The following is a 17,184-nucleotide window of genomic DNA, read 5'->3' on the forward strand; positions in this document are numbered from 1 at the left end:
CTTTTCTTTCTTGGCTTTGGAAATTTCCATATTTGTATAAAAGAAAGAGAGGAGAGAAAGAAAAAAGAAAGGAAGAAAGAAAGAATACCATTTTTGCCCCAGTAATTGCTCTAAGGAAGCCATCATTTTCATCCCTCAGAAATGTGCCTAGCACAACACAGTGGTTAGAAATAATAACACCAACTAGAAGTGTAATTTCCTAAGGGGAAAACACATTTCTCTTGGCAATGACTGTCAATAACATTCCTGGAAACCCAGTAGAATTCAGAATTTCAAGCACAACAATGAAGGAAATATCTAGTAGCACGAGTAATGGAAACAAAAACACAAAGAAAAGAGAATAATTCAGAAGAATGCTGATTGTTTATATAGCTTTCATAACAAATCTAAATGCAGGCATTAAAAAACACATGGAGGGGTGTTACAGCTCCATTTAGAATTTGTCTAGCAGGCTTTTGGGTTGCTACCAGAAGCACCCCCTAAAAAAACTCATGGGGGGCTCTCATTTGCTACCATAACTTTTTGTAATCTATTTCACATTCAAATATTAAAATGGTTTGCAATGGTTGAGTGGCTGCTGAGGATGGAAGATCAATAGGATATTCATTGTGCAGGTCAGAAGGTATCACTGAATTCTCCAAGTACATATAATTTACAATAAAAGGCTACCTTCTATTAAACTCAATTGATGACACTGATGCAACTCTGACATAAAAATACTAATTAATCTTTTAACCCATATTTAACCTATATTTCCTCTCTTTTTTTTGAGGTGGGGCACACACACTTGGTGGCATGTAGGGATTACTCTTTGGCTCTGCACTCAGAAATCACTCTTGGCAGACTTGGGGGACCATATGGGATGCCAAGGATCAAACCTGGAGTTAGCTGCTTACAAGGCGAATGCCCTACCTGCTGTGTCATCGCTCTGGCTCCATCTATATTTTTTCTTAAGTGTATCTGACCTCTTCTTTCCTGCTATCTTTCTTACCCTGTAGCCACTTCTTTAATGTAGCTTTTAATGTGATATATTGAAATTACTCACATTTGTCTCGCCCACCAAGTAACTCAACAGTGAAAAATATCGCTCTTTTATGATTCTTTCCAGTGCTTGTTCGAGGACTTAGAGACAATTATCAAACTAGAAAGGGTCATTTAATAAATTGGATGGAACTGAGGGAAGAGGTAGGTAGTTTGGTGGGTTTTGGGAGATGATGTATTGGTGGAAAAGAGTAAAAGGAACCACCGCTGTTTGGCCCGAGGTGGTGCAATGTCTGGCATCACACTGGAAGCTAGAACTGGAGGTAGAAACACACCAACAGTGCTCAGTTAAACTGGCAGGTATCCGCATAAAGCTGGGTTAAATTATTGCAGGAAGAACAGTTAAGACTTTCTGTTGAGACTGGCTCCAAATATAAAACACTGGTGATAGTACCAAGAGAAGCACTAAGAGAAGCATTACTCTTGCTACTAGAAGCAAAGGGAATGTAAAACCACTGTTAAAAAATAGAAGACACAAAACCCCCCCAAAACCCAATTTTCAGTGGCTACCAAAAAAAATATAGAAGGCAGTGGGGAGATGCAGGAACAGCACTCTGAAGTAGAATCTGTGTGTGGGAAACCAAGGTGTCCTGCTGTTTTGGTGTTTAGGTAGAGACATCAAGGCATGCTTTGCAGCTAGCTCACCATGGATGCAACTGCAGAGTTTAGTCTGAGAAGTCTGGTCAGGGCTCATGGAACCCAAAGATGTTTTGGAGGGTCATGCCTAGGATGGACTTTGTGATGATGCAGAGGGTGAGTTCATGGAATGGGTTATTATGGATGGAGTTAACTGGTATGTTAAGTTGTATAACATATTAAGTACCAAGTCAGAAAACAATAAACTCCTCTCATTTCCTTCCTCTTGTGGAAACATGGGAGTGTCAAAATAGGACCTGTCCACATCCTTTCCAGTGAGGCATATCTCAGGATGGAATAGGAGAACTTAACATCTTCTACCCCCAAATCTCATCAGGACCAAACCCTTTGCTGTTCCCTCTTCCCTACTTTCTGTCTAAATGTCAGCACGAGGTCTGGAGTGACAGAAGTCATCATATAATTATGAGACAAAGTACATGAGGGTACAGTCTATGCACTAAGACAAGAGTAGAAATCTAGAAAGAACCCCCATACCTAGTGGTATGTTGAGAAGTTATTTACTTCTGGTTTGACTGTCTCTAGATTTGACACTGTGAAGAAGAGATTCCAACTTGCTTAAGCTACTATGATTAGTTTTTGCTATTTACAGCTAATCTCAATAAACACCGGTAAAAGCCAAGTCTGAATTTTCTGAGTGTTCTGGTTACAGTAGAGTAACCTTAACCTAGAACTTGAGTGGAGAGCAGAAAAAGGCATCAGGCTTGATCACCCTGGCCTGCAGCATGGGGAACTACAACTGGAAAGTACTGTTCCAAGAACTACCCCTCAAGTACATCTTCTTTTTTTTTTTTTTTAATTTTTTTTATTTTTAATTATGAGAACAAGGTTGCAAAGAAAGAGGACAAGGTAAAGTTATAGTGGAAGGACAATACATAACATAATTCTCAGAAGTCCCCTTGCTGATATCCCAACTTTGAAATTTCATCCAAAGAACATTAAGATTGTAACACACTATAATATTTCTTAACAGCACACAAGGCAATCTAAAGCCATAAAACTTACATAACTCCTTAAACATTACAGGCATAGCATTTTTTTTACATTTCCATATTCATGCATATTAGCTTAAGTTAACCTCAAATCTTAACTGGGTTCTTTTTAAGGATTAGAGTCAAAGGAGCACAGCAAAAATGGTGTTAGAGTGGCAATTGTTGTTTGCATAGGCCCACCAAAATATGAGGGACATGGAAAGAAATAACCTTGGCCTAAATACAAAAAGACCCGACCCCTGAAGGTTCCTGGCACAAGACCAACTCTAGGCTCCAGGCAAGCTAGATCGTCCAATCCAAGACATTGTCTGTAGTGCCAACACACTTATATTTTTCACACAGTCTCTGTTGTTGGTATCAAGCTTCTGTATTTAAGATCCTGGAATCTGTATATCCAACATTGAAGTCAGGATGTGGAGCGTCCTCTGGTTTCACCTTACCATCAAAGGGCAATGCAGGGAGCCCTGTCCTGTAAGCAAATCGTTGTTGTTGTTAAGTCTTCTCAGTGTTAATGGAAGTCTCTTTTGAGCAGGACAATGTCTGAGCAGTGTAGAGTCTTCCTTGGTAGAGGATTGCTTCCAGGTGATGCTATAGACCAGCTTGGATGTTTTGTGGATGGCTTCCCTGGTTCAGGGAAATGCCCTTTCTTCTGAGGTCTGTGCCAGGTCGTTATGTCAATGTTCAGGGTGTAAGGTCCCTTTGCACTATAAGATTTGTCTGTACCAATCTCTATTAGATAGGATCTTATTTATATGTATAGTATTTTCCCATTTTAATGTGCCTATGCAAAAAAGGAGCAATGCCACGTGGTGTTCTTGGCCCATAAGGGGGTGATAAGAACAATTATGGTTCAATCATAAGCATTAATCTGGGGGACTCTTTCTCTAAGATTCCTTGTTAAACAGCTCAAAAAGAGAAGATGAAAAGCGGTTAGAATCGTCACTATATAAGACAACATTTAGTAAGAATTATAGCTGTCAGAGAAAAAAAAACAAAATATTCTAAAGAAATACGTGTCCATTTTATGTATCTTGAAACAGTTTGGGGTTGTTACACACAATACACGGCTTTGGTCTGTGATAAGGCTTGTACACTACTGATTAAAAAGAGTAATGTAGATTAGAGATGTTTGGGGGGATAGAGAGTAAAGGAATAAAAAAGAGCTTTGTAGGGATGTGGGAAAGGGCACGATACAAAATAAAGATTCTGGATACGTAAAACGTAACATAACAGTAAGGAATACTCTTAATATATGAAGTACGCGCGGGGGCGCTAGCCCCCGCGCGGTTCTGTAGTTTTGGGATGCATAGGGCGGGATTTCTCCCCCCCTCCCCCCAGGGCCCGATTAACCAGGCGTGGCCCTGAAGACCCACCAGGTTTGGGGGGATCTTGGCCCCCTGGACTAGGAGTTCAGCCCAGGGGACCTGTGGCTAGCTGTCCTGCCCAGAGCCCCCAACATACCAGTCAAAGACCCAGAAATCCTGGCATGCGGAGTGTCAAGTACATCTTCTAACCACTCCCTTGAGAGTAGCAAGATGCTGTTGAGAATAGGGGGGATTAGGAAGTGTGAGCCAAGCATGGTAACAAAATTCTTGGGGTTGCAGCCAGAGGGTGAAACTGAATGAGCATGTAGACATGAGTATTCAGCCAGCAGAAGTCCATTAAGACAGAGGTGTTTAGGCAAACAAAATAGGCACTGTGACACCATGAGATAGAAACTGGCACCTGTCAGGTGGGCCATGAGCATGGTCCTGCACCAACCACTGCATGCTGCACCAAGCATGCCCCACCCTACAATGGGATGCAGTGAGATGAGACTAGTGCAATGATAAGAGTGTAGCCACTCCATTCCATGCCTGTGCATTTCTTCTAGACCAGGGGTGGTAAACATGTGGCTCTTTGCCTCTTATCATTATTTTGTATACTGTGGCTCTTTGCCAAGTTTGGATTTTGTTCTGCTGCTTCTGAGGAGGGACCTCTGAGGAGAGATCTCTGAGCGCATAGTCCTGCCCCCAGGCTGCATCATCCCATCTCCCATCCCTCGGAAACAACTGCACGGGCCAGCAAGCGGGGGGGGGGGTAGGGGGGGAGGGGGAGACCTGTGTCACATGTTGTGTCACATCTTGCCATTAGTTCTTAGTGTGGAGGATGTGCACACCATCACCATCAATGCATGATTTTGACCCTTACTCAAAATGGCAAAATGCAATATGTGTTTCATATATTATTGTTAAAATTATATGTTTTTGTGTGAGTGTTTGTCTGTTTTGGCAGGTCACTGTGTGGTATGGCTCTCTGACTCTCACAGTTTAAAATTTTGGCTCTTTGTGTCGAACTTGCTCGCCACCCCTGTTCTAGACAAAGAGCCTCAGAACAACAGGTAAAATACACCACACAGCATAGGTGACAGACAATGGGTAAACAATGCATAACCCAATAATGCGTAGAGAGTGAAGATGGTAACTCTGAAGACAGGATAAGTCCTAGCTACCTATATAGCCTCTCTGATAAAGATTTTAGAAAAAAATGTGAAGGATGTTCAAAAACCTCAAAGAAAGCATGGAATGAACCAAATGAATCACAACTAAGACTCAAGAAGATATAAAAATGAAATTAGAAATTCTCAAACTAAAATAACAGGATGGAAAAACTCAGTAGGCGAAATGAAAACTCATTGGAAGGACTCACTAGCAGAGTAACAGCTGCTGGGCACAGAATCAGTGAGATGGAAGATGAACTGCATAATACCTTCATGCAACATAAGAGGCTGGAAAAGGCCTTAAAATAAACAAACAGAAGATAAAAAGCATCTGCAAAGAAAACAAACAATGACAATAGAACTCTGCTATAAACTCAAAAGAAACAACATAAGAATCACTGGAGTCTCAGAAACCAGAAAGGAACCCCCCATGAAGTATCAACAGTCAAGGACATCACTGCTGAGAAGTTCCCAGAACTAAAAAGAGCATGAATGTCCTAAGAGTATCAGCTAAAAGAGATCCAAAGAAAAGCACCCCAAAACATATCCTAAATGATGAATACCAAAGAGATAGAATATTAAAAGGCAGAGAGATCAAAAAGGGAAATTGAATACAAAGAAGCATTCTTAAGATTTACAGCAGAATTTTTTTTTGGGGGGGCCCACACCTATTGATGCTCAGGCATTACTCCTGGCTATGCGCTCAGAAGTTACTCCTGGCCATAAACAAAAGCAAAGCAAAGCAAAGCAAAGCAAAACAAAACAAAACAAAACAAAAAAATGAAGAAATCGCTCCTGGCTTGGGTGGACCATATGGGATGCTAGGGGATTGAACTGTGGTCTGTCCTAGGTTAGCACTTGCAAGGCAGATGCCTTACCTCTAGCGCCACCGCTCTAGCCCATACAGCGGAATTTTCATAAGCAACCCTCAAGGACCAAAGACAGTGGTGGGATATAGTGACAAGCTCAATGCTTCACCAAATATACTTCACCCAACCAGACTTACATTCAGGTTTGAAGGAAAGGTACATAGCTTTACTGATAAACAACAGCTCAGAGTTTTAATTGACTCAAAACCAATATTAAAAGAAGATCTGAAGGGTCTGTCTACTTTAAGGCAAGGCAGACCCAACAAACACATCAAATTGTTACAAAAAGATGACACTTAATCCCATGACAATCATCTCTCTCAATGTCAATAAACTAAATGTACTAGTTAAGAGGCTAAGTGGCAAAATGCGTCAAAAAATTGAATCCAACATTTTGCTGCCTGCAAGAAATGTATCTGAATAGTCAGAGCAAACACAGATTAAAAGTTAAAGGTTAGAGGACAACCATTCAAGTAAACAACTCAACTTTCTTAAAAAGGTGAGGGTAGCCACACTAATATCAGACAACACAGACTATAGGCTTAAAATGGTTATAAGAGACAGAGATGGACATTTTTTAATAAACAAGGGGTATGTATACCAGGAAGAAATCACACTCTTAAATATATATATATATATATATATATATGCATCCAATAAGGGGCCATCAAAAATTAAAACAATTGGGGCCAGAGTGATAGCGCAGCAGTAGGGCATTTGCCTTGCATGTGGCTGACCCAGGATGGACCTTGGTTTGATCCCCTGGTGTCCCATAAGGTCCCCCAAGCCAGGAACGATTTCTGAGCACATAGCCAGGAGTAACCCCTGTGCATCACAGGTGTGGCCCCCAAACCACCCTCCCCCCCAATTAAAACAATTACTGCTAGGGTCCAGAGAGATAGCACAGCGGTAGGTCGTTTGCCTTGCAAGAAGCCGATCCAGGAGGGATTGTGGTTCGAATCCCGGCATCCCATATGGTCCCCTGTACCTGCCAGGAGTGATTTCTCTTTTTCTTTTCTCACGCAAACTTTTGTTTTAATAAATAAAGCTTTGTGGCTTAGATTTTAAAGCACATTTAGACAAAAAAAAAAAAAAAAAGTCGAGGCCCAAAAGGTAACAATGAAGCTACTATACTGCTAGAAAGAATTCATGCCCCTATGCATTTTAAGCCAAAGAGCAAATTCTTTTTTTTTTTTTTTTTTTGGTTTTTGGGTCACACCCAGCAGCGCTTCAGGGTTACTCCTGGCTCTCTGCTCAGAAATAGCTCCTGGCAGGCACGGGGGACCATATGGGACGCAAGAATTCGAACCAACCACCTTAGGTCCTGGATTGGCTGCTTGCAAGGCAAACACCGCTGTGCTATCTCTCCGGCCCCCAAAGAACAAATTCTTAATGACAGAAAAAGACATTCAGCTATCTCTGGACTGGAAAACAGGAAGCAGAGAAAGAGTAGCTGACTTGATGAAACTCATGCAACCACCACCTGATTCCCCCCTCACCTTCTTGACAAAGGATCACTGAAAGCAGTGTTATTATTATTATTTTTTTTTACCTAAGCTAGAAGTTAGTGGTTAGTGGGTTACTTGTTTAGATTAAATGAAAGTTCCTCCCATTGTTAACAATTATGGAAAGGGCATTAGCAACCGAAGGGTTTCTAATGATAAATAGAGAATATTAGAACAGGAAAAAGAAGTCACATAGACAATCATGTATTTTTCCACACATCAGAAACTTCCATTATCTCTGAAATAGTAGATGAACTCCATCTCCCAGTTTAGTCCAAAAACTTCCTGTTGGCATTTGCACCAAACAAGGCTCCCGTACCTCTGGCGTCATCTACTAGGCTATGAGATCCAGCCAACTTTCTAGGGTATTGGAAACCTTTATTTTACGATCCCCATTATAGATCTCAACTCCACCAGCTATTTCTTCAGGCAGATAGACTTCCTGATCAATTTGAACATCAGCATCATTTTGGGTGGCAAGTTTGTACATAGGAATTGCTTTCTGCACAGCAGCCTTTACCAGAGGGAAATCCTGTTTTAGGCAATGCACAATCATTCGGGGTTCTAACAACTGGTACAAACCCTGGAGGACCAGTTCATCCAGCAGCACTTGGTACCTGGTCGTATCTTTTGCCATCTTGCTCAGTCTTTGTTTCGCTTCAGCCAGTAGGTCTGAAATAAGGTCTTCTCTTGCCCTGAGGACTTTGTGCTTTGCTTGATTCATCAAATTGGACATCTGCATTTTCTTCTGTTGTTCAATCTGCTTTTCTTTCTTCTCATAGTATTCCATAATCTTTAGTCTTTGGGTTTGTACCAGACGACCTTTCTCAATATTGAACTCTTCTTCTGCCTTTGCATCTATTTCTTCAGCTTTCTCATTAGCTTCTTGTTCAATGAAAGCCATCATATGCTTTATCTGCTTCTGCACGTCAGCATCACTGAGGGCTATGGCGAAGGGCTGCGGGGCGAGGAGGCCACACACAGGCTCAAGTCCGGGTCTGAAGAACCTGCAGCAGAGTGGGAAGGCAAAGAGAGATGCGCGAGCCCAGCGCCTCTGCCTTAGAGCTCCGCTAGGAGTGATTTCTGAGCTCAGAGCCAGGAGTAACCCCTGACACTGCTGGGTGTGACCCAAAAACCAAAAACCAAACCCCCCCCAAAGAAAAACAATTGCTGATAGATTTGAAAAAAGACATCAATAGCGACACAATTAATAGTGGGAGACTTCCACACTGCCCTATCATCCCTTGATAGGTCAACCAGGCTAAAACTCAACAAGAATATACTGGCTCTGAAGGAAGAACTGGAAGAGAAAGACTTAGTAGACGTGTGCATACATATGCACATATATGTATATGTAAACATAAACATATACATATATGCATACACACATATGTGTCTTTTTATTCCTAGAAAACTGGATACACATTTTTCACCAAATGTACATGGGACATTCTCCAAAATAGTCAACATGCTGGGTCATAAAACATACCTCCCAAAAGTCAAGAGGATAGAAGTTATATCAACTACCTTAGATAATGATGGGAGAAATGGATACATTCTTGGACTCCTAAACCTCCCAAGATTGAACCAGAATGATCTGGAGTATCTGAACAGACTTATTACTATTGAGAAAATTGAAATGGTAATCAGAAAGCTTCCGCAAAACAAAAGTCCAAGCCCAGATGGATTCACTAGTGAATTCTTTCAAACCTTTCAAGAGTTTCTACTGTCAATCTTTACCAAAATCTTTCAGGAAACTGAAAAACAGAAACAGTTCCAAATAGTTTCTATGAAGCTAACATCACCCTGATACCAAAAGCAGACAGATATGCCAAAAAAACAAACAAAAAACACCCCCCCCCCCAAAAACAAAAAAACAAACTATAGGCCCAAATCCTTGATGAACACAGATGCAAAGATCCTCAACAAAATTCTAGTAAATAAGATCCAATGGCTCATCAAAGCTCATACACGTTGACCAAGTAAAATTCATTCCAGAAATGCAAGGATGGTTTAACATACTCAAGTCAATCAATGTAATACATCATATATACAAAAGAAAAAACAAAAATCACATGATTATATCAATAGGTGCAGAGAATGTATTTGTCATGGTCCAACATCTTATCATGATAAAAATTCTCAACAAGATGGAAATGAAAGGAACTATTCTCAATATAGTCATGCCATTTACTACAAGCCCACAGAAAATATTATAATTAATGGGGAAAAATTAAAAGCCTATCCTCTAAGATCTGGCACAAGACAAGGTTTCCCCCTCTCGCCACCTCTATTCAATATAGTATTGGAAGTATCTGCCAAAACAATCAAGCAAGAAAAGGTTATTAAGACCATCCAGATAGAAAAGGAAGAAGTCAAGCTTTTACTGTCTGCAGTTGACATGATACTATTTAAAAAATCCTAAAGACTCTATCAAAAAGCTGTTACAAACAACAGATATATATATATATATATATATATTAAGGTGGCAGGGTACAAATTTCACACACAAAAATCCACGGCTTTTCTATTTACAAATAATGAAAAGAGACATGAAAAACCCCAGTCCGGGGCTGGAGTGGTGGTGCAGGTGGTAGGGCATTTGCCTTGCACACATTATCCTAACCTAGGATAGACCACAGTTAGATCACCCAAAGTCCCATATGGTCCCCAAGCCAGGAGCGATTTCTGAGCGCATAGTCCCCTAAAAAAAAAAAAAGAAAAGAAAAAAAGAAACCAATCCCATTTGCAACTGTGCCTCAGGAAAAAAAAAAAAAAAAAACAAGTACCTTGGAAGCAGCTTAACTAAAGATGTGAAAGACCCTATACAAAGAAAACTACAAAATACTCTGTCAAGAAATAAAAGGACACAAGGAATGGAAACATAACCCTGCTCATAGATTGGTAGGATTAACATCATTAAAATGGCAATACTTCCCAAATCATTGTACAGATTTAATGCAATCCCTCTAAGGATACCCATGATGTTTTTCGAAGAAGTGAGCCAAATACTCCTGAAATTCATTTGAAGCAATAAATGCTCGGGAACACCTTTGGAAAAAAAGATGGGAGGCATCACTTTCCACATCTTTAAATTGTACTATAAAGCAATAATCATCAAAACAGCATGGCATTGGAACAATAACAGACCCTTAGATCAAAGGAATAGACTTGAGTATTCTGAGTCTGACCCCAAACATACAACCAATTAATCTTTTGTTAAAGGGGTAACAAATACCAACAAATAAAAGAGCAAAGAAAGCCTCTTCAACAAGTGGTGTTGGGATAACTGGTCAGCTACATGCAAAAAAGTGAACACAGACCTATCCTTAACACCATGCACAAAGGCTAAATCAAAATGAATTACAGATCTTGATATCAGACCTGAAATCATAAAGTATATAGAGGAAAACGTAGGAAATATACTCTATGACATTGAGACTTAAAGGCATTTTCAAGGAAGAAAACACCACTGTCCAAGCAAGTTGAAGCAAAATGAACCAAATTGGAGTATATTAAACTGAGCTTATGCACTTCATAGGAAACAGTGACTAGGATATACTATGGAATAAAGAAATTATTCACCAAATATCCATCTGATAAGGGGTTAGTATCTAAGGTATACAAGGCATTGACAGAACTTAAGATTTCTAATCCTATGCAAAAGGCACATGAAATAATGCGACATCACTAAACATCAGGGAGATGCAAATCAAAACAATAATGAGATATATCACACTACCTAAAGAGTCTGACATGTATCACAAAGAACAAGAACAACCAGTATTGGCATGGATGCTGGTGTGAATGGTGAGTAGGTCAGCCTTTCTGGAAAACAATATGGATAGTCCTCAAAAAACTGGAAATTGAGCTCCCATATAATCTAGCTATACCACCACTCCTAGGGATGTATCTTAGGAACACAAAAACACAACACAAAATGCTTAAGTTACTCCTATGTTGACTGTAGTACTACTTATAATAGCCAGAATTGGGAAACAATTGAGTGCCTGACAACAGATCAGTGGCTAAAGAAACTGGTACATCTAAACAATGGGACACTATGTAGCCACTATGGAAAATTAAGTCATAAAATTTGTTTATGGATGAATATGGAGATTATTATGCTGAGTGAAATGAGTATAGAATAATAGCACTCATTTTTGGGATATATGACAAATAAAAGACAGTTTGGCAATAATATTCAGAGACCATAGAGATGGGTATCAGAAGGGCCAGTCCATGGTAGGAAGCTTGCCACAAAAAGTAGTGAATCTAGTTAGAATAGAAAATGGACCACTATGACATTGATAGTTGGAACTGATCACTCTGGACAAGAATTGGGTGCTGAAAGGCAATAAAATGACATCCATAGCACCTCTTCATTAATAATAGTGCAAAGCATAGTGTCAAAAAGGAAAGAGTGTTTGAATGCATGTGAGAGTGAGTGAGTGAGAGAGAAGCAAAATGCCTGGCCAAGAGACAGGCAGGGGCGGAGGGGTGGGGGTCGGGAGGAATTCGGGGGAACATTGGTGGCAGGAAATGTGCACTGGTGAAACGTGATATACATTTTACGTCTGAAGTCTAACTATGAACAATTTTGTAACCACAGCGCTTAAATAAAGCAATTCTACTAAGAAAATCGATTCTTTTGTGAAGCCTATGTATTAGCTTATTGAACAGATGAGTTCATTTCATGTACATGTATTTTTAAAAAACCAACATTGGAGCCAAAGGGCTAGTACTGCTGGGTGTGGTCTGCAAAAATAATTATATATATATTGAGTAAAAATAATGAAAGATTTCTAAAGTCTCCTTTATAAGAATGTACACAACAAAATAACCTAGCTTGCCAAGAATGCCCTACATTCTTCTAGCTGGGTAACTGAAAGGAATTAAAACATCGGTGTCACCAAAGAGATGCCCTAAATTTTTTTTGTAAAGTTAATTATCTTGATTTATGATACTATAATGTTTTTCTATAATGTGTTTGCTTTTAGTTTGATCAGGCAGACTATATTCACTTCTTTTCATTTTTTAATTTCTTTTTATTTTTTCTCCCCTCCCCCAGACTATATTTATTTCTATCAATAAGCTATTTGTGATGAAATAAAACATATTCTAAAGAAAATATATGCTAGCAAACATTCTGAAATTAAAAAATAATTAAAGAAAATTTCAGGTATTTCTTTTATAATATAACATTTAAAACAAGTCCAGTTATACAAGTTAAACTGATGAACACTGTGATAAGATTTTTTTAGAAAATGCTGACTAGATTAGGGCTACTCCTCTGAATGTTGGGCAGTATATGACCTTTTTCTCACTCAACCTGAAGAACAAATGCCAAAAAAGAAGGAACATGCCATCTTTTCCAAAAGGGCAACACCATTTGATATATTTGGTTTCTTGAAATTTCAGACCTTACTACAGCAAAAAAAAAAAAAAAAAAAATGTGGGTAAACTAAAGGACACAGAAAAGGGGCTCTATCTAGATAGGGCAAGATTTATTAGCCACTACTTGAACTGGCAAACTTCCTCCATTTGTTTCCTCAAGATTTCCAGTGAAGCACAGACATTACATAATGTGTAAACACTGAAAGGCCTCTGAAAAGTCAAGCTGGCAAGTTTAAGGTCATCTATTAGATGACTGTCATGCTGCAAGAAACAGATCTGCTGGGGCAATATTCAGAGCACATACCTGACCCCTAAGAATGTTCTTGGACTTGGGCTTCTTTTCCCTTGACAATCTTTTTTGTATCACCTAAAATTCATACCACTGATTCACTGGTTTAAATACTGCTAATCCTCAAATCTATAAGACATGAGTTTGGGATGAGTCCACTAATTATTTGAAAAGCCAGGATCTGGTGTTATGAGCATTGTTCTCTCTTAGAAACAAGGTGATAAGAATCACCTAGTGGATGATTAGGGCAAGCCTGGACAAAGGTAGCTACTATGGGAGGTTATGTAAGAGGAGGCAAAGGTGAAAACTGGAATGGGACATAATGTAAGAAGCTGATGATAATGACTGAGATGATTGGAGAGGTTTATGGTCACTATTAATAGACTGAACTATGTACCCACTAAAGAATCAAGTAAGAACTCAAAGCAAAATATCCTCCCCACTCCCTGAGGTTCTTTCCCTATGTCGAGTTACACAGATTGAATAAGTGCTGGGAGAGAAGGTTCCTTAGACATAAGAAGGTCAGGGGTTAAATAGAATTGGAGACCAGAGAAGGGAAGTTAGAAACAGGAAAGTTGGGCTTTAAGAGTTCATTTGCAAAGAGTTTGGAAAATAAATTAAGGAACACGATTGTGTTTTGTCTGATTTAGAGTTTCTTTTGCACACGGTATAACTCAACCATGGTTATTTGGGAGAGTTAGCCTTTGAGTTTCCCAAACAATATGGCTGGAAGTGTTTGGTTGTCCTGAGTTAAGGATGGGAATGGGTTCTGTGTCCAAACTGTCTTCCTCCGTGAGCTGCTAGAAGACCCAGAAAGAGTCCATTTGCTTCTGCTAAAAGAAAGACTTCTTTGCAGTATAGTATGGGCCTGATTTCTCCAGAAGGATATTAATAACTCTGATACAAAAAATCCTAAAAATACATTTATATAATTATATGTTCTAGGTAAAGATAATAAACTCTTGATAAGACATATATTATATTTTAGTCACTAAGCAGGTACAGAAAACTAAAGACCTCTTATATCCCATCTTGATTTGTGTTTAGAAAATATTTTCTGAAGAGGCAACTGTAACCAAATCCACAAATGCAGCCACTATGCTTGAAAGGGGTCAGCTCCAATAAACTTTTCTTGAATGAGATGTAAACCAAACTATGCAAGATAATGGCTCCACTGGCCCACGCAGCACCGGAAACAAAACAAAACAAAAAAACAAAAACAAAAAAAACAGCCAAAGCCACACCTGCTGCTTTCTTCACCCAGAATCACGGTTTCCCTGATGACCTGCCTCAACACTAACCCTCTATGATTCCCTGTGGCGAATGCCGACCTGACCACACTTCAGGTACACCAGTTGTTGAGAATGATATCATCAGGACATAATTTTTGGAACAAGTGTGGGTATCTTCCTCCATATTTCCCTTCTTCCGGGAGAGCCTGGCAGTTGTAACCACACCAACAAACACAATCGCCATGTTTAAACCAGGCCTTTTCTCATTAGGCCCTGTAGCTGAGTACGTGCCCTGAAAATTCGTATTATCATAGCTTTGAAATTCTGGACAACTTTTTTGTTTGATGCTATCATCTCTAAAGGAATATCCCAATTTAATGAACTGGATATATAACCAGAGCTTATTAAACTTTCTGTTATTGTATTAATAACATTATCGATGATATAATTTTCACAAATGAACTTGCTACTATACTTTTTCCTTCCTCCCTCCCTCCCTCCTTCCCACCCTCCCTCCCTCCTTCTTCCCTCCCTCCTTCCTTCCTTCCTTCCTTCCATTTTATGTTTTCTTTCCATTTTTTAATAACTGCTTTCACTTATCTGGAAACAAATGCATTATGACCACCTATGTCAACTATGTGATACATTTTCTTTAAATAAATAAAATGAATTTTCTAAAAAGATATAAAAATGTAGCACTAGCTTAACACCTATTAGAAGACTAGGGCATGAGTGTTTACAAATGTTCATTGTACCCTGTCTGTGGGTGCTACTGTTGACTTTTCCCATATCCTTTCTAATTCTGTCTTACTGGTTGACCAACTGTTTGGAGAGGAATATTTAGATATAGATTCTACTATTCCCTTTTAGTTCTTTTATGTTTTTTCACATGAATCTTTCAGCTTGCTCATATGGCACTTATTTAGGGGTCTCTGACTTTTAGGAAGATTGATGTTTTTCTTACTATTATTACCCCTCTCAGTCCCAAGCAAAGTTCTCTGCTCTGAAAACCACTTCATCTGATACTGCTAGTTCTCCCCCTCAGGACATCATGGGAAAAAGGGCTCCATCAACACAGGGCACTGGTACAAGTCCCAACCTTCTACTTCAGGACAGCATCCTGATGGGAAACAGTGGTCCCTCAGTGCCACTCAGTGACCTTCCTTTCCCTTCTTCTCCCCTTCTCTTCTCTGATCCTTCTTCTCTTCTCCCACTCCTCTTTTATCTTCTGTCTTCTCCCTCCCATCTCCTCTCCTCACTTCCCTTCCCTTTATCCCTCTCACCCTTCCTTCCTCCCTCTGCATACAGGGATTATAACTAGTGGGCTTGGAGGACCATATCAAGTGCCAGGGATTAAATCTGAGTCAGCCATGTGCTAAGCAAATGCCCTATCTACTGTACTATTGCTCTAGCCCCCATCATAAGGTTAAATTTCATGTTTGAGAAGGCTTTCTCTCATCATAAAGCACCTCTCTCAATCTATTTTCATGTTACTTAGAGTTTTCAAAACTTTCAGCAGTTTCACACTGAATATGACCCTTGTCTGGAGATGATTATCTAAACAGTTTCTGATAAAAGAATAAACAATAATACTTTAAAATTGCTTACCAAAAAATTATATATAATAAAAAATTGCTTACCAAGGCAGAATGGCTCAAGAAAATATGTTTCGATCTGTTCATTCTCCACATTCGTGAACCAAAAGTATGTTTTAATCAATAAGGACTTGATGAATGCAGGGCAGGGTTTCAGTAATATGTAGCCAGTAGCGTAGAGAGCATAACGAAACCAACGAAGAAGCGGAGTGACGATCTTTCCACTGGGGGATTCAGACATGCGCTCAATTGTTGGAAAGAGCAGAAAGGCGCGAATTATCTACAATACAAAACATAAGACTGAGACTTTTCTAAGTAAAGGCTGTATAATTTCTGAAGGAGGAATCCAAATTCCTATATGACTTTGATTCTGATGCAACACACAATCCCTTTGAAGATACATTGAAAGCATGAATTAATGTTATATTAACTTAATTTGCAAATGATGACAGAAAAAGGTAGAGTACCATAAAGAATTCCATTGTATTTTAAAAATTTGATTTTATTTGGAGTGTTCACTTTGAGTGTCTTTTTATTCTTTAATCTTATCAGAAATAATATTTACCAGAACCCAATATATTTAGAAAAACTGATTCAGTTTAATAACATGCAAACCATAGATTAAGGGAAATTGAAAATCTCTACATGGGAAAATGTTTAAGGACAAAAAATATCATTTCAATTCATCAGAGTATCAATAAATCTATATTCAAAATATTCCAAGAAACTAAATATACCACTTAACAGGCACAGAGTGGCAAAATGGATCAAAATGTTAAATCCAACATTTTGCTGCTTGAAAGAACCATATCAGAATAGTCAGGCAAAGCTAGATTTAAAGTCAAAAATTGAAGGACATTCATTCTAGCAAACAACTTCCTTTAAAAAGGCTGGGATGGTCATACTAATTAGACAACACAAAATTTAAGCTTATAAATATCATGAGACAGAGACGGACATTTCTTAATAATCAAGGGGTATATACAATTGGAAGAAATCACACTCCTAAACGTATATGCACCCAATGAGGGGCCAGCAAAATATTTAAAACAATTGCTGATAGATTTGAAGAAACTCATCAATCAAACAATAATAGTAGGTGACTTCAATACCACACTGTTACCCATTGAT

The 17,184-nt window shown here is 39.0% G+C and overlaps 2 protein-coding genes and 1 non-coding gene across 3 annotated transcripts in view; 1 reads left to right on the top strand and 2 right to left on the bottom strand.

Moving 5' to 3' along the window:
- The first annotated feature begins 416 nt into the window (after positions 1 to 416).
- LOC126025358 (U7 small nuclear RNA) lies at positions 417 to 480 on the top strand. The gene has a single exon (XR_007501368.1). It is a non-coding gene; the product is annotated as a U7 small nuclear RNA (small nuclear RNA).
- Positions 481 to 7,764: 7,284 nt separating this feature from the next.
- Positions 7,765 to 8,570, bottom strand: LOC126024413 (V-type proton ATPase subunit E 1-like). Its single transcript, XM_049784831.1, has one exon. It carries the CDS (start codon positions 8,445 to 8,447, stop codon positions 7,875 to 7,877), a length of 573 nt encoding a protein of 190 aa, XP_049640788.1. The 5' UTR covers positions 8,448 to 8,570; the 3' UTR covers positions 7,765 to 7,874.
- LDAH (lipid droplet associated hydrolase) overlaps positions 8,486 to 17,184 on the bottom strand; it is a 96,723-nt gene continuing 88,024 nt past the window's right edge. Inside the window, exons 5-6 of the mRNA XM_049784665.1 lie at positions 16,099 to 16,333; positions 8,486 to 8,547 (exon numbers count right to left, since the gene is read on the bottom strand). Coding sequence (XP_049640622.1) covers positions 8,486 to 8,547; positions 16,099 to 16,333 — 297 coding nt within the window. The remainder of the gene's footprint in view (positions 8,548 to 16,098; positions 16,334 to 17,184) is intronic.

The sequence above is a fragment of the Suncus etruscus genome, chromosome 12, assembly GCF_024139225.1.
Source record: "Suncus etruscus isolate mSunEtr1 chromosome 12, mSunEtr1.pri.cur, whole genome shotgun sequence".
NCBI lineage: Eukaryota > Metazoa > Chordata > Mammalia > Eulipotyphla > Soricidae > Suncus > Suncus etruscus.

Bases quoted from the DNA above. Each gene is read 5' to 3' on its own strand.
- LOC126024413 (XM_049784831.1), bottom strand. From the start codon at position 8,447: ATGATGGCTTTCATTGAACAAGAAGCTAATGAGAAAGCTGAAGAAATA.